General features: G+C 38.7%; 1 protein-coding gene across 2 annotated transcripts in view; it reads right to left on the bottom strand.

The window, feature by feature from the left end:
• Positions 1 to 21,153, bottom strand: part of MEGF10 (multiple EGF like domains 10) — an 81,922-nt gene extending 60,769 nt beyond the window's left edge. For both annotated transcript variants that reach the window (XM_009278515.2, XM_009278514.2), the window contains exons 1-4: positions 21,038 to 21,153; positions 18,144 to 18,245; positions 16,653 to 16,753; positions 7,215 to 7,307 (exon numbers count right to left, since the gene is read on the bottom strand). In XM_009278515.2, the coding sequence (XP_009276790.2) occupies positions 7,215 to 7,307; positions 16,653 to 16,753; positions 18,144 to 18,245; positions 21,038 to 21,153 (412 nt within the window). The remainder of the gene's footprint in view (positions 1 to 7,214; positions 7,308 to 16,652; positions 16,754 to 18,143; positions 18,246 to 21,037) is intronic.
• Positions 21,154 to 22,089: the final 936 nt, after the last annotated feature.

Genomic DNA, 22,089 nt, shown 5'->3' on the forward strand with positions numbered 1-22,089 from the left:
CTTTTTCCTTTTTTGCAATGACTTGAAGGTCATCTTAATTTTTAAATTAGCAACAAATGTTATCCTTCACATCCTTGAAAACCTGCTAAGTTAGCCACTGACAATACGTAAGTCCACCAATATATAAGACAGATTGAAATTAAACCAATACTAAAAATACTTTTGCACTGTCACTAGAAAAAAACAAATTACACAGATATTATTCAAGAAATCAACTTAGGTAAACACCACAAATACACTGAGTTTACAAAATGGTGAAAAGCAGAAATGAAAAGCATCTCTGATCCAAAAACATTTACAAATCAATAAAACTATCACCATTTACTGCAATGACTTCCTTCAGTAAATCTCAACATAAGTAAATTTAATAACTCAGTTCTGTAGAAAATATATTTTTGTTTCTGCTTTTGCTTAAAGATTGGAACTGTAATTCAGCAAAACGATGAAGCATGTCCATAAAATCTATTCATTTCCCTAGAACTTCAAAACCAAAATGCTTTATAGGACAGAAATTATATTAAACGTAAGAATAATATAATTTTAAATACATTGTTGTACTAAACTCTAGAAAAGCACAGCTGCTATGTAGCCCTGGGAATTTTGGTACTACCTACCATAGTGACACTGTAGTGACTCTGTTGACAATGAAGGTGATGGCAACTTCCGTTAATACCCATTTTCCCTATTTGCACCTGTTCTAACCTGCTGGTGGGTTAGTTTCTCAACCCAATGATATTCAGCCTTGTTAGAGGAGAAAATAAGGCAAAACTGATGAGAACTCAGTTAGGGGAATTACAGAAGTACTAATTACAAAAGAATTAAGAGTAGTGAAGAGTATGGGGAAGACACATATAATAAGAAAAGGTTAAATTTAAGACTGTTTATGACCTGCTGTCACTTTTGCTAACAGAATGCATTTGCACATGTGGCTGTTTGGGAGCCAGGGCGGGGGGCAGTTCTGCATCACTTGAATGAGCTGTTTCTCTACATTTTGTGTAAAAGCAAATAGCTCTCTGTCAGGATACTCTGCAATTTCACTTGCGTGTTTAGCAGTTTCTCAGTTCTGGGAATCAAGCCTTTCTGGTGCAAGCATGTGGTTAAAACCAGAACCTCTTTCTACAGCCCGCTGAATGGCTTGGAAAACTTAAGGATGAGCTAGCTCTCTAAGCGTATCTTGCAAGCTGTTAGTCAAAATGCTTTCGACAAACAAAAAGGAAAGCAATGCCTTGGTCAAAGAAGCTCAATTCAAGATTCACAAGCTGTGCCGTCAGAGTGCACAAGATGCTCCCAGGCACCTTGCCTGGTACCCGCACCAAGGGGGCCGTTTCACTTGGGGTGCAAGTGTGTCTGTGGAAAACAGTCACACATCCACCTCGGGAGGGTTAATGGAAATCACAAGCTCCACTGAGAAACTGGCAGTACTTGTAACTCACGTGAGTCTCTCACACAATCTATGCCAACGGATCCAGTTTCTGCCATATTCTGCATCTGCCAAATCCCATGAAGAAAACAGTGAGATTTTCATGGAATTTGCGAACTTTACAAACACCCATGACAGTAAAGGAAATCTGACAGTAGCAGAGCTACTGTACCTTAAAAGTTTCTTTAACAAGTGCATTTAAAGGTAAGAAGATGGTTCTCCGAGATGCCAGTTTTAAATGCTCAGCTTAATGTGTTAAGGAAAAAGCCAGTTCCCTTCTCATGCTTTATAAAACCTTGGAGCCAAATTACACCTTAGTGCCACTTGTTCTACCCCCGTGCCCTCAGACTATAGTCCCAACGAAACTCTATTAATCACCAACAGAATCAAATTACAAATTAAAACCCAGTGATTCAAACAAATCTCAGATTACTTAAATACAATAAAAATAGAAAACGCCTATTCACATTTCCACAAACAATCCTAACATACTTGTTATAAACCAAAAATATGTCATTCCCTTTTTGCTTTACTACTCAAGCCAGCTCAGGGATCACTAAGGCTATAACCTTTGCAGACGAGTCAGTGTAATATTGATTTTGGCCTTTTGCCTCCGCTCCAGCTTATTCAGAAAGTGTCCTATTGATTTTGAAGGCATTATTTGTGGACTACTAGGCATGAGAAGAAAAACAAAGTGAATGCCCTGATTGCTTAGTGGGGCTCCATGTTAGGCTGCATGTGTATCTATCTTGCACACACATTCAAAACTGACAATCAGGTCCATATATTATGTATTACAGCAAATACTGTTGCAAGAGTGTGAGCAGAAAACAGGTAGAAAACATAATCTACAAATGTAAAACATGGTTTGATCATCTCTACACACCTAGAGAGCCAACTATCACCACGTGTAGCAACTTTTACAGAAGACTGCTTTATACACAACCTGTAGTCAAAAATGCTCTTATAATATGTAACAATCCAATCTGACACACGCAAGTTAAAAATTTGATATAAAAAATAATCCAGTTTGGAAGGGAAAGGCTGTGTTGGTTTGTTTGTTTTTCAATGAAATCTATTTGTTTACATTTTTAATCTACAAACATAGCTATCTTTACCACTGTGTCCATTTTCTAACTTTTGTCCTTGTCCCCAGACCAGAACCGATCAACTTATACTTCTGAAGTTCACAAACACTTCTTCAAAGGGGTGCTGACAGCACACTGGTTGTGCTGATTCGCTCTCTCCAACGGATAGGTTCAACACATCTTCTGTCCACTCGTTTGTCATTGACCTGACTGCCGTGTTCGGTCAATAAATCTTTATTAGAATAACTTGTTTTGCTTGACTGTCATCTCTCCCGCTAGAATGGAAGTGTTCTGCAAATGAGTGATCTCTCAATCCAAGGAGTATTTCTTTTCAGAAATATGTACGTTATCATCATCTCCTTCATCACCTCCCACTGAAATTCCCTGCAAGCAAACACTGCCTAATACAGTATATTTCCTTTAACTAAAAAGAAAAGGCCTGAAGAAAAAATATGTCTCACACGGGAAATGTTCCCCCAGGAGATATTATTTAATTAGCCAAATTGTGAGACCACCACTCAGGTTTTACTCACAGAAGAACACATCCAATCCTATTTTCCTCTCAGGTGGGATGTAAGGTTTTCAGAAAGGCAGAGGATGTGATGGAGAGAAGAGTTGTGGGCTGGGCTAGAATTAAGCACTGAAAGAGGACAGCCTCAGTAGTCTAGTCAAATCTTTATCCCTCTTCTCCCTAAACTGAAAGCAGCCACTGACCTAGGCTATTAGGAATTGGGTAAGACTTGTCACAAAAAAGAGGTAATGGTTGCTACAAAAGAAAATAGGAGTCTCCCAAAAAGTTTAGTCCCTAGAAAGGTTATTAGGCCATAGCACACAGTGGTATGCAAAGATAGGGGAGGAAGCTAGCTGATTCAGCTTTTACTGCACAATGCACGAATTTAGTCCATGCAATCACTCTCTCATTTTTGGAGAGAACATTACAGCGTATAGGGAGCACTTGTCTGCAATTACCACACAGTAAGCCACTGTCACATAGAAGCTGTGGCATATGATTTAAAAATTTATTTTAAACACACTGGGTAAATACAACTGAGAAACAACAGATAAAATCAAGCTGGGGGTTGGCAGATGGACAGATGCTGCAATAGGACTAACTCTGTTCTCAGATGCTTACAGATGAAATTCCTTTGTAAGGAGAATAATCAATCCTAATAGAGAAAGGATAGTACTTTGGAAGAAAAAGTTTAGTTCTGCAGTTTTACAAAAAGCTAGTGCTTAGGTAGAACAGTTGCTTCCGACATGTTTGTGTCCATGAAAATGAACAGATTACTAAATCTGGAAGTTTGCCTAATATCTCATACTTTGAGAATAATCTCTGCCTTTCAGTCACAATATTTTATTTGGTCATCAGTAACCATTAAATCCCTGAGTGTCTGCCTTACGAAAATACTGGCCTGCCTTGTAACCATTGTTCCTTTTCCATTATCCAGTTACATATAATAGACATTATTACAGTATGGCAATTTGCATGTATTTTTCTTGAATGAATAACTTGCCATATCAACAAAACTATTATTAAAAAAAAAGGATCTCTTTATTTTATCCCATTGTACCTTTCTGTTACTAAAACTAATCAAGTTGGGGATCATGCAGAAAATACAGTTAAAGGCAAAATATGAAAATCACCTACGTAGGGCAAGCAACAATAAAACTCAGTGCCAGAGAGCCAAAATCCTATCACTTACTGTCTTTCCAACACTATCCACCACTCTTCAACTCAATTTGATCTGTGCTGTAGCTCTCAGACACATAGATGAGGAAATCATGCACAGCTAGCAACAACCAGCAGCACTCAAACTCAGAAGGACAATCTGGTGAAACCAACATGTTTCTTAAGTTTGTCCACATGGAATGGGATAAACTCCAAAACAAATGTCCCTGTAGCACATGCACAAAAATATCCTCCTCCTCAGCCTACCCCTCTTCTCCTAGGACTACACTAGCAATCCAAAACAAGTTTCAGCAGTTCCAGTTAGCATTAACATCATGCAGAAGCTTTTAGAGGATCACCAACCTCTCCAGAGATCACACTGTTCAAAGATACATGAACAAAGGCTCTTTCAGCTTTGGCCTGTTGTGTACACACACCAGAACGTACTTTTGCTATTGAGGCTGCTGTGACAAGCAATCAAAGGCAACCAACTGAGGAAGAAGCAGACGAAAAGAGCTGCACATGTATTCAAAATGAATTATACCAGACAGGTAAGGGAAATGGACTCTAGAAAACCCTGTGAGAGGAAGGATTATTTCCAAAGACAGATTTAGAGGTTCCTGTCTCATCTAAAGTGCTCTTTCAGCGAGTTTCGAACTTGGAAATCTCAATAAATAACAGTATCTCCCCATTCTATGTTGTCTAATGATACACATTTCTTCTGCACGTTTGATTAGTTACAGAAGAGCTTGACACATAAGGCTTCCACAAAGAAAGATAACATTTTTTGACAATTTCTTTTGACGATTCAACACACCAGATTAAGATCAGTATTACAGCAACATTGCATTGCTAACTCAGTTTTGTCTTACGCAAAACTTGGTGTTTCTTTAGAGCTGTTTATGAAAAGAATCACATGTAAGTGTATACAAAGACTATACAACAAATGTAATAATTTTTAAATGGTTAAGTTCTTCCTCATGTAATTTATTATTATTTTTATTCTCTCTCTCTCTTTCAAATTTCACAAAATATGCTGCCTGAACAACAGATCAGTTCCAGAATAAGAGTCACTGTAGCCCCTTGTTTGCAAAAAAAGAACATTTCCCTATTTCTGTTAAGCGGAAAAAAATGAGGGTGAAAATACAACTACATTACTTTTGTGCTGCTGCTGATCTACGTTTTTCACAGTTGTTATTTTTATAGGAATCCCATACTAAGTAAACTAGCAGGATAATACCTGTGCAAGACATCAAGCTCTGGTTTCTGAATTAGAATTTTATATGGTCTGTGAAATTTAAATTATAAACATATTTTTTCATTGTTGACTAAAATATGTTCCTTTCCAGTGGACAGTCACTAGCATTGACCCACTTTGGACTTGATTGTAATGAAGTATATGGTTGTAATGTTAGCCTAAACATTACATTTCCAAAGTCCTTACAAAGGGGAACAGAAAGATGGAACAAATAACAAATTATGATGAATAAAAAAAATCAAGAACTATCCTGAGAAACTCTATTTCAGGCAAAGGGAAGAAAAAATAACAATTCACGGCCTGCACAAATGATTACCTTTGATAGAGGAAGGGATAGTGCACAAACATGCCAGCCCTGCCATTGCAGGGTTTCTGCCCTCTCTCCGGACTTTATTGCCTTACTGGAGCCTGCAGTGCCTGGTTTTACACTCAAAGAGTCTAGAAAACAGCAGTGACTAAAAAGGTCACGAACTGATATTATTTTACTACTTCACTTTGTGGTTTTGACATTTTGCTATGTTCTTGCATCAAGCGTGTGATGGCTTTGATCTTCATAATTTCTTTATTAAGGGTGACCACCTGCTCGCTAGGTTGCATGTGACTGCACCCGCACGCCAAGCAGGAAAGGTGCCAACCTGCCCCTGTCTCCTGCTGCGTGTGTCCTCGATACTCCTCCCTTGCTCCCCTCGTCTCCTGCACGCACTCTTGTCCTGGTTTCGGTAGGGATAGAGTTAATTTCCTTTCTAGTAGCTGGTACAGTGTTTTGGATTTAGGATGAGAACAAAGTTGATAACGCACCGATGTTTTAGTTGTTGCTAGGTAGTGCTTACACTGGCCAAGGACTTTTCAGCTTCCCATGCTCTACCGACTGAGAAGGCTGGAGGTGCACAAGAAGCTGGGAGGGGGCACAGCCAAACTGGCCAAAGGGACATTCCATACCATGTGACGTCATGCTCAGTACATAAACTGGGGAAAGCTGGCCGGGGGGGCCGCTGCTCGGGGACTGGCTGGGCATCGGTCGGCGGGTGGTGAGCAATTGCACTGTGCATCACTTGCTTTGTGTAGTATTATTATTATTATATTATTATTATTATCATTTTATTTCAATTATTAAACTGTTTTTATCTCAACCCACAAGTTTTTTCTCACTTGTGCTCTTCCAATTCTCTCCCCCATCCCACTGGGTGGGGGGGAGTGAGCGAGCGGCTGCGTGGTGCTCAGTTGCAGACTGAGGTTAAACCACAACAAAGGGGAAGGAGAAGAAAGTTGGAGAAACGTGACTAGTAAGTGGGAGTAAAATGGAAAGAGACTGAGCAGACAGGGAGCAACTAATAATGCAAGAGGGGAACACAGCGAGGGGAAAAAGGACAAGTTAGTGGCAGAGTGAAAAAGGAGGACAGGGTTGTGAGGAAGTCTTTGCTCATAGCTTTTAAGCATGACCTGGCACCATCATTCTTTACCCATATGGAAAATAAAAAATTAGAGATTTTCTTATATTTAAAATATAATTTTATCTACTTTACTCTAGATACTATGTTTCTCTATTATACCATGTGTTTCTGAGCACAAAATAGCTCATGACATTTAGTGCTGCTACAGGGTAACATTGTTTGCAAGTAAATGAAGAAAAATCAGGTCACGCAGAGTAACCTGATAACTCAGAACAACCCCCTGACCAGAAAGCAGGAGCCCAAGCACAGGATCAATGATAATCTGCCCAAAAGAGAGGACAACACCGTGGAAAGAGCACAAGACAGGCAGAAGCAGGTGAAAACTCACCACTGGAGCAGTTGGGTCCTCCCCAGCCAGGCTCACACTGACAGGTGTTCGGAGCAATACAACGACCGTGGACACATTTATCAGCACAATGAGCTGTCAGAGAATGAAATAAAAAGAAGAATTAAAGAAGAACTCCTAGCACTAAGAAAAATATTCTAAACTTAATCCTAATCCAGAGAAACTACGACAGGAATCTGATCGGTATACCAATGAATACAAGGTGAAGGATGGGAAGAAGACAAAGTTGGTGTTTACAAGAAGTTTAATGGGACTACATGTGAATCATTTTGGTTCTGAATGGATTGAAAATGCTCTACGGTAATTAGGAAAAATACTTGCAAAATGTCCTGTTTTTTTCCTAATTACACATGATGAAGCACATTGGTCATCTTTGTATTTTGTGTGGTCAAGAAAAAGGAAAGCCACACAGAGATCAATCATATATATTATTAAAATCTTTGGTTATCTGGGATTCCAGCCATTAATTGCATATTTTTACAGCCTTTAATTTTCATTCTCAACTTTTATTTCTAATAAGCTACTTTTCAGATGTGCATTAAAATGATCTTCATTAGAAATCAACAGGGAGAATATGAATTTTTAAATGTTAGATGATACAAGATATTAATGCAAAGCTATTTCATTGTTCTCTATTTATTTATTATGAAAAGAATTACTTTAAATAATATATCACAATTTTCCATTAGCCTTATAACTAGACATGAATTACTTGTATCTTCGAAGATTCTTGCCTAATAAGTGCTGCTGTGGGCACTGAAGCTCTCCCTAAATCAAATGTGTGAAAAATCTTACCAGTAAACCATAAGACAACAGAGGGTAGCTGTACACACACACGTCTCTGCATGTGCAAATGTCTGAATAACTTAGCGAATACCAACATACTCAACCCAAATTCCTGAGCTAAATACAACAAAGGCTAAATACAATAAAGCAACATTCCATCGCATACTCTGTGAGACAGACGGGAAAAAATACAAAAGTCAAAATGTTGTAAGAAACTGGACCCAGCGAGAGGTACAGAAGATGCTCTTTGAGCATCTCCTTGCAATGCCCCTCACGCCATGCTGAGCACATAGGTCCTTCCTACAATCCCTATGTAACAGCACACGCTATGAAGCTGTGCAAATAATCACCAGTTACTTCCAGTAATAAAATAGAGTTGTCTTAGAACAAATGTACAACAGGTGAAGCTTTGGCTCAGAGTGTTTACAACGCAGAGCCATCTCGCAAATTAGAGCTGTATTTTCTTAGCCACAATAAATCAGCATAAATCAACAGGAGCTTCTCTTCAGCCACTGAAGTGGTGTTTCAGTTTTCCAGTAGTAGAACGTAAAGCAAACACAACCCTTCAAAACAGGCTACTACTACTACTAAGTCTCCATAGAAGTTATCTATAGGTAACAATGTCAGGGGTTTTGACAGCCAAAACTCTGCTGACTCTAACGATGAAAAAATACAAGATAAGGACCACTGAAGGAAGTTGTATAATATAAATATTGTTGCTTCCAAATAAATTCAATTAAGATCAATTAAAATTTTATATATATATATGGGGCATACAAATACACAAATTTCTTTCTCAAAGAAGGGGTACATGTAATTCTTTTCTTTGAAGAAGCTAAACTAAAGCCAAGAATGTTTAAAAAAATGTTCAGGATATACAAAAGAATAAAAGAAATCCTAAGTTTCTTAATGCCCCAAAATATATCTGATCAAATAATGACTTCTTTCTACACTCTGGATATACATAAAAACCTGTGTTGTAACAAAAAGAAATTATTCTGTAGACACATAATGGGCTAACTGATTCTTGGCAACTGAATCCTAGCTGACATCCCTAAGAGACAGCATCTGTAAAAAAATCATTGCACTGAACATGGGGATAAGAGAACCAAAATTTACTACAGAACCTACAAAAAAGTGTAAGGTGAGGACAACATGAAAAGCACTAGAACAAGCTGAAAAGACATGAATGACATGAGGGACAGAGAAACTATTTTCTCTTGGTTTTCTATGGAACTGTTGGACATGATATAAGAAAATACTTATGTGCAAGAGCAGGTGAAAAACTTACCATGAAATCTTTTTGATACTGAGCAGTGTAAAAAATTCACTGGCAGCAGTAAATTGTGTAAGTCATATCTTCTTCTTTTGTAAGGGAAAAATCAATTATCACATGAAAAGCAATCTGAGCTTACTCTTGCATATTTCCTTTTACATCTTATTTCCCCTCTTCTTCTGTGTCTTATTGTTTCCTTCAAAATCTTCTCTAAAATCTTGCCTTGTCCAACTCACAGGTCTATTTCAGCGGATCATATCCTTTCGTTTTCTTAAAAAACAAAAGGTAGTTTTGCTCTTTCTGATTATACAGTACCAGCCAGTTTGAAGTATCTACAAAATATCTGCTACTGCGTGTGCAATTCCCTGTAGCAGCCCTTTCCGCACCATGGGAGGAGCTGCCCCGTCCCCTGGACACAAGTCCACCAGGCTGCTTGACCTCCGTTCCCACCTCAGTTGTAGGCACTGGTGCTTCTGTAACCAGCTGAATGAACGTGTCCTGCCGAGGAAGCTCAGCAAAGTGAATCAATGTGAAAAGACATGTGCAACCCACTCAGGCCATCGACACTATTGTTACAGCAAGTTGAGAGCAATGTGAGGCAAGGGGTTGGCCAACATGCTTGTAGACATGCCTGAGCACCACAGCTTCGGGAGGGGAGCTCATACCAGGGGGATTAAGCCAGTCATGTTAGAGGCACAGAATGTATAATACAATTTTAGGTCAAGTTGCCACTTTCAAACACTGATCACGTGTCTCGTACTGATATCAATGAAGAGAGGGAGATGGTGCTCCATCTCAAGAGAAGATTGCAATTCAAACGCCTACTTACATGCTGATGGACTCCAGCATACCCCCTGCGGTGCAAAGGCAGATTGCTCCTCCATTGCTATACCTACTTAAAGTATTACAGCTGAGTGGAGTTAACTCCTGTGCCTCATACGACTTCCACTTCTGAACTAGAGCATATATGAAGAGTGGAACATTGTAAGACTTGAAATTTCTGAATGTCATTTTATGAATCTGCCCTCTGTGATTAAGAAAGTGACATTAAGTTATTTCATTATAAGTCACCATAGACGACATTTAGACAGCTGTGCATTGCATTATCTGATGTTAAAAAAAGATACAGAAGAATTTCCAGTAATAGAATTTGAAAAAAGATATTTTTATCTTTAATGAAAGTTTATGCATGCATTTTAGGATCTGTTGCTTTTTCATTTTGAAAAGCCAGACATAAATCAAATAACATAAACAAAGCTTGAAATATTTTGGCTGTAATTACGCATGTGAGTAAATGACCAGGAGAATAAACTACGGTTCTGCAATTAGACTTACACCATTTAAACAAATTAATCGCATCATCAAATGAGCAGATACCTGAAATCATACCTGATTTCATGAGATTTCATACCTGAAATCTGTTAAATAAAATTCTTATCAACTTTACAGAGCATTCATATTAGGAAGACTGGAGTAATATCTGAACTGGGCCTGCTTTTGGACTGTAAGTAGATCTCCATATTATTTCTTTCAGAGAAACGACTTCCAACAAAAGAAGTCATACTACATGCCTGACTGTGCTTTGTGTTTAGCTTTTCTGCTAATACCACTCTATCCTGATTTGGATACCTAGTCTTTGAAAAGAGCAAACTGAAGAAATATATCCATTTTCAAAAATAAAAAAAGCTTCTTTAGCTGTTAAAGTTCTCAAACTTTTGTGAATTAAGTTTGCATACATGAACCATTTTAGACTGGAAACAGGCAAAAACCTCTTCTACATATTCCACAAGGTTTAACTTCAACTTCCTCTAAATTAATTAAAATAAGGTCCCTCAGCACTTATCGTGCAAAATAAAATTCAAATATCTTTTAAACTAGATTATAAATGTGTTTTTCAAATAAATTCTTCACTTCCATACTGTATGCTAGAACATATCCTTTGGTTAATCCTTTTTTTCCTATGCTTGATGACTAGTTGCTATTAAAGTGACTGATATCCAGTTATGCATTAAGATAGATGGTTTATTTTTTATGTCATGTCTAGAGGAAATTCAACAGGCATTCTTTAATGTTCTTAGAAATGTGCTACACTGTCAGAAACTGTATGTGAAGTTAACGTTCAAGCTACCAAAATGCTACTACGATCAATCTACCTTCTGCATGTGTGTTAATCTACAAGAAAGCCATCAGAAGACATCTTAAAGTCATTGAATTCTTTCATTTCAGAAATATGCTAAAAATTGAATGGACTTTGTAAATGTAAAAAAAAAAAAAAAAATAAAAGATTGCACTTTTTGTAAAAACTTCTCGGTCTGTAGCTCAGCCTGGCATCCATATGTCAAATCTCCTAGGGATTGCCACTGATATTAGGAGATAAGTGACAGTAAATTATTTGGAATAAGTAAGAGACTAAGTCAATCACTCAGCCCAGTATGGACTTTCTACGGCCAGGAGTAAGTTCCTTTATAGAATTTAACAGAATGATTCTATCTTTGTATCCGCATATAAACTGCATTCAGATCACCTCAGAAAGTCCATCAGATCTAAACATTAATTACATGCACTGTAATTTTTAAGAGCAAAAATACATAATCACTTGAGCTCCAGTTAGCCTACTCTTCTGCAGAGATACTGGCAATAGTGAAGGCAGAAGTCAGAAATTTGCAGATAATTCATATCCTTTATAAACACGAGTTACATGAGGATAGCACAAACCAGGGTAATACTGGAAGTACTAACAGATATCTTCATGCTTATAAAACAGTACTGACCCCATATAATGTTGGAATTAAAATATAATTTTTTTACCCATCTGAAGACAAACCCAAATGGCACAACTAATAAAACACAAGATAATTTTTCTATTCAGCATGACTGAACACTGCTTGCCATAATAAACTCAATCTGCAAGAGAATATATCTATACTGGCCAAAAGTTACACAAAAAAAATGTGTTTGTTATAATATTTATTAACATAATTTAAAAATTCCCCAAGAGGTTCCCTGAAAAGCTTCCAAGGGCTGCAGATGGAGGCTGACTTCTGATGCCACTTTGTTGCTTACTAATAGTGATGTAAATGCAGCATTATTTCAGCAAACTCAGAAACATTGAAAAGACAGGTATTTAAGTTGCTTAAGAGACTTTTTTTTAAACTTATGACAACTGTAGTGGGGTGGTCTTTTCCATAAAACTCTTAACAGTTATCTACTTCTAGTGTGACTGTCATCTTCTTATCAATGGCATTAGTCAAAAGAAGAGGATGCTAAAATTCTGTATCAGAGTTTGGACTGTTTAACAACAGTTATTTTTAATTTAGAGAAGAACAAGCAAAACAAAAATTTCCATATGAGTGAAAGGCCTGTTTGTATATTTTTCATATATATATATTTTTTATATATATATATATATACTGAATTAAAAGACAAAACACAAAAGGAATTTTCATCAAAAAGTGAAAACATAACACAAGTTTCACCTATTGAAAGTTTTCAAGAACAAGTATGGAAGTTACAGTCACAATTCCACAGAAATCTTGTATCCTAAGATGAATTCAAATTCATCTGTTCAGACTGGACTCTAAAAGACTCAAAATAACCCACTTAAATTTCAGCCAGTGCTTTTCTCTGGCTGTTGGTCATTCTTTTCCTTCGCGAATACAACATTTACAGACTTAGCAACATGAGGCTGGCACATTCTTGCAATTCAGGTTACAGTCACAATTCCACAGAAATCTTGTATCCTAAGATGAATTCAAATTCATCTGTTCAGACTGGACTCTAAAAGACTCAAAATAACCCACTTAAATTTCAGCCAGTGCTTTTCTCTGGCTGTTGGTCATTCTTTTCCTTCGCGAATACAACATTTACAGACTTAGCAACATGAGGCTGGCACATTCTTGCAATTCTTTATGCAGTGACAAACAATTCTCTTCCCACTATAGGCAGTGAAGTGGCACTACCACTAATAAGTACTACCTCTAGGGGAACAGTGACCAGTGAGTATTCAGCGCTGTAGATTCCTAATTATTATTGTAAAAAGGAAGTCACAAGATTTCATTTCACCACTGTATGCACTGAAGTGTTGAGTCATACCAAAATCCTCTACCAGAAGAATTTTCTAATTGAGCTTTCTAAATTGAGAAGTCAAATAAAGGAACAAACAAACAACAAAACGTCAACAGCACGACAAGTATTTTAGCCTTTTAGAAGCATCCTACATCCTCCACTAAGTAAAAAATAATTCACACTGCATGGAAAATAAAACTACCCTAATGGAAATGCTGTGCGCATTGTGGAGCAGCAACAGCATAAAAGAAGATATCCGCAACACTTCAACTGGCTTTGATTCTCTTCTATCTTCACATATAGATGATAGAATATAGAAGAATATCTTCACATATAGAAGATTCTCTTCTATCTTCACATATAAAAAAGGGGGGAGGTGCCTATGTGTTTTTCAATGTGGTCACCATTTTCTTGCAGAAAAAGATGTTATGTTGGCTTTCTGCCAGTGATATTTCTGCTACGATGACATAGAAAAGTCCTCCCCATATCACCATCTCTTACCATTTGATCTCAGCTGACAGCATCACACTTGCTTTTCAAGTTAAACTGGATGACTAGTATTACCACAGTGTATGCAGGCATCATCTACTCTAGTACGTACAAGTTCACTGTGAAGAAAGCTGGTTGAAACAATGGAAAGCAGGAAATATTTGCCACCTTCTATTAACTACTGAGCTCCCCCTTTGCCCTGAATCCTCAGCTCCAGTTGAAGATCATGAGGACTGAGTGTCTCTCAATGCCTTCCAGGGTCAACCATTACAGAATCAAATAAATGCAAAGTTAGCTCCACTGAAGGATCTTTATTTTTACATAATCTGAAGTCTGAGGCATTCCAAAACTGCTTTGAAAGTCAGAGCAGATATGTCCTGAATATCAGCATTTGGCATCTTTTTCTGTAATAGCAGTAAAAAGTTAGTCCATCCAATGTAATCTGAATTTACTAGGTTCTGAGTATTACTATGTTAATATAGAATGAATTTGCTACATATACTATAGCTATGTAAAAGCTGTAGTCACATAAAAGACTCATCATCATGCTTCTCATGTGGTCAAACTGTTATATACCTCAAAAAGTATACTACTTAATAAAAAAATTAAATACGATCATTCATATATGCTGTATAATAACCAAATGTAGTTAGAAATTGGTTCTTATAAGTCTAATACATACATGTTAAAAACAAAAAGGTTAAAAAACCTGCCAATCTGATTTCAGATAGATCCATTTTTTTAAAAAAGTTGTTTTTTAAAAATATCATTTTGACCTTGCTTTTTCATGTGCAGAAAACACTTTAAATCAAAGATCTTACTGCTGCATTTTCAAATTCCAGGAAGTGCTGTAAAACAAAAATATAAATGAGGATAGTGTGATGTGTTATGACATTCACAGGGTATAATTTTCCAGGGATACAAATAAATCCTGTCAGTCACTTCCAGTGACCAGTGACCGGTCACAACAAGCAGAAAGGCACAAATTAAGAAACTATTTTGCATTTGTATAGAATAAATAAATTTAACATACGTACTGATATTGATTTGCAGGCTCTTGTTTATTGGTAAAGACCAAAGACATCCACCGCACTGCATTCTCCTAAACTGCATTGCAAAATCCAGTGGCAATGACAAATCTCTTGTTATCCGCTATTTCACAGAACCTTTTCCTGAACAAGCTTCTCCATACCTCGAGTGCTATGCTTCACCACTGTCTTTATAGCCGTAAGGCAGACAATAAAGCAATGAACGTATCTCCATTTTTCTCATTCTCAGCTCAGAAAAAAACACCAGGTAAAGCAGTGTGCCTTAGAGTTAGGTTGAAAACGTGCTGTTACAGAGCCAGCCTTTTGCACGTGCCTCGGTCCAGGTCCCGCTCCGGGGCGGTGGGAGCATGCTGGCAGGCTCCCCATGCAGACCAGCCGAGTCGAGGTTTGACTCAGGGACATGACACCGAGCTTCAGACGAGAGAAGCCAAAGCAGCCACCAAAACAGCTCACACACACTGTGGCTTTCCCAATAAGCTGGGCTTTTCACTTTTTTCTCTTGGCAAGGCTTGCCATTTGGTTGCCTGTTCAGAAACTGGGCGGCAAGCCCAAGGGCAGCCCTTGCAGTCCAGAGGCTCCAGCCCCTCGCCAGTCTGCTCTTACAGGGCCCCACATTTCCAAAAAAATTCAACTATACTGCCTCAGTCCCTCTGACATTGTTCATTAAGGTTCTGCAGGTTTTTTAAATCTCATTATTAGAAGAGCTGAAGCAAAACCAAGGAATGGATATAGCTGTTTTCCACTATAATGCATGCCCTTTCTGTCTCCTAAAATTAATAAAAATGTACTCAAAGGTCACCATCACAAATGACATTACAAACAAAAGATTGCCCCTGATGAGCCCAGTTTTTCAAGGAGATGAAAAGATGAAGAGATTTGGTTCCCTGACTTCTGGAAAACTTACCGTTGCAGTCCGTGCTGCACACATGCATTCACAGGGACAAATAATTTGAAACACTATTGAATTAATTTCATTTTTAGCCCTACACATTTGCTCATCTCCAACGGTATGCTATCCTTCACAATTGCTTACCTATCACAAGTTCCCTGCTGTCAGTTCTGCTGACACGAGCATCTCGCTGCCCAACCCGCTGTATGACTTTGCACAACCCTATGTTAAACTACTAATCATACACTTCCAGAGCTCTGGATTAACACCTCCTCTATTTTCATTCTGCCTTTCTATTATGCTCTTGAATGAATACCATTTTAAGAATCAGACCTTCCTAGGTCTGCACAAAGCCGTACAAGAGAGAGAAAGAGAGCTGAGCAAAGGCCACCGCCGGGCTCTGGACACAGCTCTTCCCTCTTTAGACTTAGGAAGATGTGGAGACAGGGGCACGTGCCACACAAAAAGGCGGTGTAACAACACAGTTGTTACAGATGTCTGTATCTGCAAGAGAGGCTAAGCATGGGCATCAGGGCCACGCTAAGGAGAAAAACCTTGAATTTCCCTTCTGCTTTTGAACCTCGTATTTATTTACTGTGTTGGAAAATGCACTGACACTTGTGCATTTTCCGTATGATCATTAGTTAGAATCACATCAAGGCTGGTTACTTAGACATCTGAGATCAAATTATCCTGTCATTTGCATATGCACAACACCAACTGACTTCAACAAGAGCTGCATGTGCACCACTGATGAATAACTGAGCCCACATAACTCGGCTTCCACAAGTCACCCATCAAAAGGGAGTCAAACCAGCATTGTGATAAACATATGGAATTTCAAAGCAAAAAGAAGCTAAACTTACGGACACACATTTCCCTGCTTTCATAAAATCCAGGGCAGCACTGGGATTTACGCCTGTACATCGTTTTTTCACCATGTCTGTAGGCAGTACGGTAACTGATCCTGAAGAAAAGAATGAATGGTTGTTACATACAATTCATGGTTCAGATATTCTTACACATTTTAAAAAAATTCAGGTGTCAGCAAGAGGAGAGAAAAAAAGCTCAAAGAGACCTTGATTTATCTGTTGCTGAGTTCAAGAGTCCTAGTGGTTCCCCAACAAGCCTTATGTCCATAGGTGGCCAGACAGCAGGAAAAAAAGTTAAGGATTTTGGCTACTTAACTAATATGCAAACCAGAGCATCACTGCCTTTGCCATTAGCATCCCCCATTGAGGCTAAAGGCTGGCAATACAAATCAGTTTGCTTGATCATTACAGCTCTATCAGTTTCCAGGGGAAAGACTTCTGGGGATCATCCTCCCAAGGATGAGTCAGTTTTCTAGGGGCAGAAATGTCGTGAGAAGAGAAGTTCTGGTTAAGGCAAGAGATGGGAGGGCTCAAGGGAGAGCTTGGACCTCCTGGGCAGCCAGCAGCACTGCACGCCTCTCACCAGGGTGGCTGCATTTTGCAGAACACAGCCCTGCAGGGCAGCGGTGACCAGCACACAGAGAAATCAGCACATAAACCCATCAAAAACTGCAGAAAATATAGCTTCCTTCTGACACGAGCAAGTAGTATTTATCAGAAGCAGGCTCTCCCACCGCTCTCTCCTCTCTGCTCCCCACCGTGTCTGTAAATCTCCCCCCACCCCGCCTCTCCTGGCTGCTGATCACATACTCCACCAAGCAGTAAACACATTCCCACAACACCTGAGACAAAGAACAGCTTGTATATAAATGGTGTCATAGGTAAACAAAGTGTAATCTCTCTTTGAACTCAGTATCTGCTTTTTACATATTATCCATACTGATCTGTCTCCTCTAGCTGCTGTGCCCCAGGGAGCCCCTCCCACTGCTGATGGTTCATACTTATGGGCATATTCCTCTAAGAAAAATGCTTTTTACAGCTGTCACCAGTTTTTAATCATTCACCCCTTGCTTACTTTCTGCAACTACAAGGAGTTTCCTTTAACAAATCTTTTTATTTTCCTTTCAAGTAGCATACACTTTCCCCAGAACATAAGGTTGCAAGCAGCAAGGGGTCTCTCATCACATCTCCGAACAAATACACCTTGCAGGGTCTGGGGAATTTAATTTTGTGCATTGGATGCTTTTCCCCAACTTGTTCGTTTTCTGTTAGCACTTCATGGGATCACACACCCTGACCTGCTAATAAAACATATGTGACATTGCTTGGACAAGCATTTTCCAGTTGACACAGACCACAGCAGTTAGACAGACTAGTCACTATAGCTAAAATATCCTACATATCATGCTTGATTTTGACACACCCAAAATCTTTACAAATATCTACAATATCAGCAGTATGACAATATTAACAATTATACATCACCTGTGTCGTGTGCACTTAAACCAGTTTAGGATGTCAGTACAACTGGTGTAATAAATTTGATCAAAAGGATGTGGATATGACTCTTGCACTGTAACTGAATAACTGGGGGGGAGAGAGAGAGAGAAAGCAGAGAGATTATCAAGCAAGTCCTTTATAGTACAGTCTGATTTAAGTAAGTCTTTTACAGAGTCCTGGTATAGAAAGGAATAAATATAATAAAATACTTATGTGCAACAAAAACAGAAAGTTCAAGTTTAAGTAAAACGTGAACCAGCTAACTTTATAAAACAGAAGATATCAATTGAAAGGTTTTTCTTCCACCAAGCAGATATATATGCAGAAAGCCATCATGTCTCTACTGTGTAATACATTTGATGAAATAGTACTACTAGACATTTAAAGAAAAGTAATGTAAGCCTAAATTTAAAAAAACCCGAAACACCTGTGTCTCAAATGAGCAGCAAATTGAAGTAGTGTGTAGTACATGTTCTCCTGTGGCAAGAAACTTTTACTAACATCACTGGATAGCTGGAAAATTAGTTAAGAGCCAGAAAACAAGGTTTCTTCTGTTATCATACAAAATAGAAAAATCTTACTGGATTTTCTGAGACATTTCTTTTAAAATCTGTAGCTGTATCCATAGCAAAACATCTTCTTTGGTAGTGGAAAGGTCTGCCAGTGTATTTAGATATTAAGTGGGTATTAGCACAGAAATACACCTAAGTAATAATTACTGAAAAATGATATAACAATTATGCCATCAAGCAGTCTATTCAGCAATCAGAAATTATAAAATATTAAAGTCCGTACCTTATTTTGTTTACCGGTTGTTTGGTTTTTTTTCAGAAATACTATACTGAAGTCCTATTATTATTTTCTGCCAAATTCTAAGTGCAGTGTCCTAGAAATAAATCTATGCTCTGAAGTCCAGAGCGTCCAGAGCTGTCAGTGGGGCAAGAGAAACAGAGCCCTGTTGCAAAAGGGAGAAATATTGAATCATCACAGCACATTCAGCAGGCTGTTTGTGCTGGCAGTCAGGCAGTCCCTGATTGCGCAAGGGGGTTAGAAAATACGGGAATGCATGGCAAGCTCCTGCAGTAGGACTAATTCCCAGGACCAGCGCAAACACTTACTAAGTATGTGGCCCATGTGGCTTTCACCCACTTTCACCCACGCCCTCTTTGACCTCTTAGCACCTATTGCAGGGTAACAGCCACAATCTCCTCTTCCTACAGTCATCACCTATACTGAGGGAAAACACATTCAGACCCACTTACTCTAACTGCCCAGAACTTACTCCCTGTTTTTCCTACATCCATATAAAGGCAAGCAACCCTAATCCATGCAGCTGCCCGACCGAGTCCGACAAAACGTTGGTGGGGTGCCGACGCTTGCCTGAGGCTCTGCGCTCTTTGTTCGAGGCAGGGCACGCTCTACCCTTTCTTGCTGTGATCGCCGTTCATTTGTAAAGACCGTTTTATTACTACCTGAGGTAGATTTATTTAAAGCATATAGCACTGCCAGTGACAGCAGCAGTAAAGAGCCTGTATCTGGGGTTTTATACTCTCATACTTCTTATGTACCTCTGTCGCTTGCTCTGGGCAGCAGCGTGAATGTTTCAGTAAGTTTACTTGGAGTTCCTCCCCATTTCTGAGACTCAGCAGAAGAAGGAAAAAAGTTCATGCAACAAAATGGGCATGCTTGCTAGATGTATGTTTCTTTCTGCAGACTTTGATTAGTTTGTTTTAAAATACATTATGCTATGTAAACAGTTATATTTGGGATTTTTTCCCATTTTGCTTTCACTACGTTGTAGCTTTCCTCAAAACCACTTTTACCTATAAAAACAGTAAACAAAGCATACACAATATAAAGCAGTATCCAGTAACATCGTAGACACATGCCTGAATACTGTAAACAGGTATTTAGTATGGCCACTACTTCATATACACATTGCTGTATAAGCCAAATTGTATACAACGGTAGGGGCAGAGACTCCAAATGCTTCACATGAAGCTCAGATAAATTCCTGGGGAAAGTCCTTAAGTGATTTTTTATCTAGAGACTTTATAAAAAAGTAAATAGAAGTTTCAATTTTCTTTGTAAAGTTTCAGCCATAACAACGGCTAATAAATATACATTGGCTTAGCAGCACTCCCGGTGATTAAACAGAAACACAGTTTACCTTAAATGCAGGAAATACTGATGTCCTCAAATGAACAGTTAGACTGTCTCAGGGACTAGCTGATCAATCACAGGTATAATAATAATAATGAGATCATAAGGCTTGGTTTCACTGCTATAACCCTTGCACAAGAAATTAAGTACAGCAAATGCTTGTGGCTCAACCTCTCCTACTCATTGTGGCGTTCTCCTTGCAATTAATGTGTAACTGGGTGAACGAACGGACCAACTAAATTGATTAATTTCTTTCTGTATGTTATAAATTTCTGAACCTCATCAAAAAAATTAAACAAGAAATCTTAATTCAGATTCTGTGAATGTTGAATAGGAAAGAATCAGCATAATCAAATTTGGCCAAACTCCAATATGGTTAATTATATTTTGCATATGTAAAAGCTTCTTTCCACTTAAATTGAAAAAAGCTATTTTTATTCACTTCTTGTACCCAGATGGTTGTGTAACATTGCTGGTGCCACTGTAGTGTTTTTTGCGTCCCAACCCCTACTGCAAAGATAACTGCATTTCAGCCCAGTGTGAAATAGTCTTTTACTTGTCCATGAACTTACCTTGCCCATGCAGTAATGCAAAATTTTTTTCCCAGTTCATTACTCATCTAAAAGCTTTAAATCATTTAAAATGTGCCAAGTAAAACAAAACAAAATTATTACAATCAGAATTCATGTCATGCATTTTCCAGAAGAAAATATTACCTTTCCCAGTGGCTACACACATTGGGATCTTCCAGATTCAAAGATAAAGTTGTCCCCATCCAATCGTACAGGAGTATGACAAGGAAGCCAAAAAAGGAGTTCAAATGAAGAACCATCTTTCCAAAAAGGTCGCTCTAAGAAACAAATATTTATACTACATTAACAATATTACACAAACGATAAAGGAGCTAAGACTATTGACCCATATATAATCAATATATATGATATAAAGCAACAGGTACTTCAAGAAACACACACTGCTTGCCTAGCAGCAGCAATATCATGCCCATTTTGGAAGAACCCAAATGAGGTAATTTCACACGAGTGGCACGGTGGTCAGCCAGTGAACAAACTACATTTCAGAGGTCCCACTGTCCCATCAAATTGCAGGCACTCAGGCTCAGTTATTTAGTGATGGTTTGTCCACACCAAATGACAGAGCTGAAATTTAAAATAAAGGCTGGCATTTGCTCAAGACCACAAGAGTAGAAAGGTTCAGCTGATGACACACTGTCAGAAATCCTGCATATCACTTACTTACAGGAGGGGTCTGTATTACTCCGTTCATTGCCAGCAGCACCCCCAATTCCTGCAGCCTATGCTGACCTCTTAAAAACCCCAGATGCTGCCCCATCTCAAGCAGCAACTTTTGTAAAAAGCTCTTCCCCAAAATTACACACTGACTTCGCTACGTGGCCTCCCTAAGGATGCCTGAGCACCCAGGGCCCGGGCCAGCAAGAGAGGTGATGCCCAGGGTCCACTTGGGAAAGGCTACATTACCTCAACCTGGGTATCTCCATAAACTGCCTTCCTAAAGGGCCCATGCAACAGCATCATGTGGAGAGATGCAAGTCAGAGGAACAGAAAGCAATATAAAGATGGTCTGCAGGACTGACTACAGGCCAGTCAGTCTCAGGTCTGTACCTGGGAAGATCATGGAACAGATCCTCCTGGAAGCTATGCTAAGGCACATGGAGGACAGGGAGGTGATTCAAGACAGCCAGCATGGCTTCACCAAGGGCAAGTCCTGCCTGACCAACCCAGTGGCCTTC

The sequence above is a fragment of the Aptenodytes forsteri genome, unplaced genomic scaffold (genome assembly GCF_000699145.1).
Source record: "Aptenodytes forsteri isolate BGI_AS27 unplaced genomic scaffold, ASM69914v1 Scaffold402, whole genome shotgun sequence".
NCBI lineage: Eukaryota > Metazoa > Chordata > Aves > Sphenisciformes > Spheniscidae > Aptenodytes > Aptenodytes forsteri.